General features: G+C 63.7%; 1 protein-coding gene across 1 annotated transcript in view; it reads left to right on the forward strand.

Annotated features, from left to right (window-relative positions):
- Window positions 1–55: 55 nt before the first annotated feature.
- IQGAP3 (IQ motif containing GTPase activating protein 3) overlaps window positions 56–292 on the forward strand; it is a 17,256-nt gene continuing 17,019 nt past the window's right edge. Inside the window, 1 exon segment of the mRNA XM_009320486.1 lies at window positions 56–112. Coding sequence (XP_009318761.1) covers window positions 56–112 — 57 coding nt within the window.

Below are 292 nucleotides of genomic sequence, written 5' to 3' on the forward strand. Positions count from 1 at the left end.
AGCAGCCCATGTGCCCGGGGGTCCCTGTTTGGCTGCCAGCCTGTGCCATGTGGCCATGGCCGGCGGCTTTGCCAAAATAATCCAGAGCCTTCGGAAAGTCCTGGAGCCCTTCGTGAGCTGCCCTGATGTTGAAATAAAGGTCCCCCAAGCGCGCCCCGCTCTCCTCCAAGGGCTGGGACTGGAGGAGGAACTCAAGGCCCTTTTCAGGCTTTCCAGTCTCCACGTAGGCAGCCCCCAGGTTGAAGGCACAAGCCCTGCGGAGCCGGGGGCTTGCCGTGCCCCCAGAGAGGCG

The sequence above is a fragment of the Pygoscelis adeliae genome, unplaced genomic scaffold, assembly GCF_000699105.1.
Source record: "Pygoscelis adeliae isolate BGI_AS28 unplaced genomic scaffold, ASM69910v1 Scaffold153, whole genome shotgun sequence".
Classification (NCBI taxonomy): Eukaryota; Metazoa; Chordata; class Aves; order Sphenisciformes; family Spheniscidae; genus Pygoscelis; species Pygoscelis adeliae.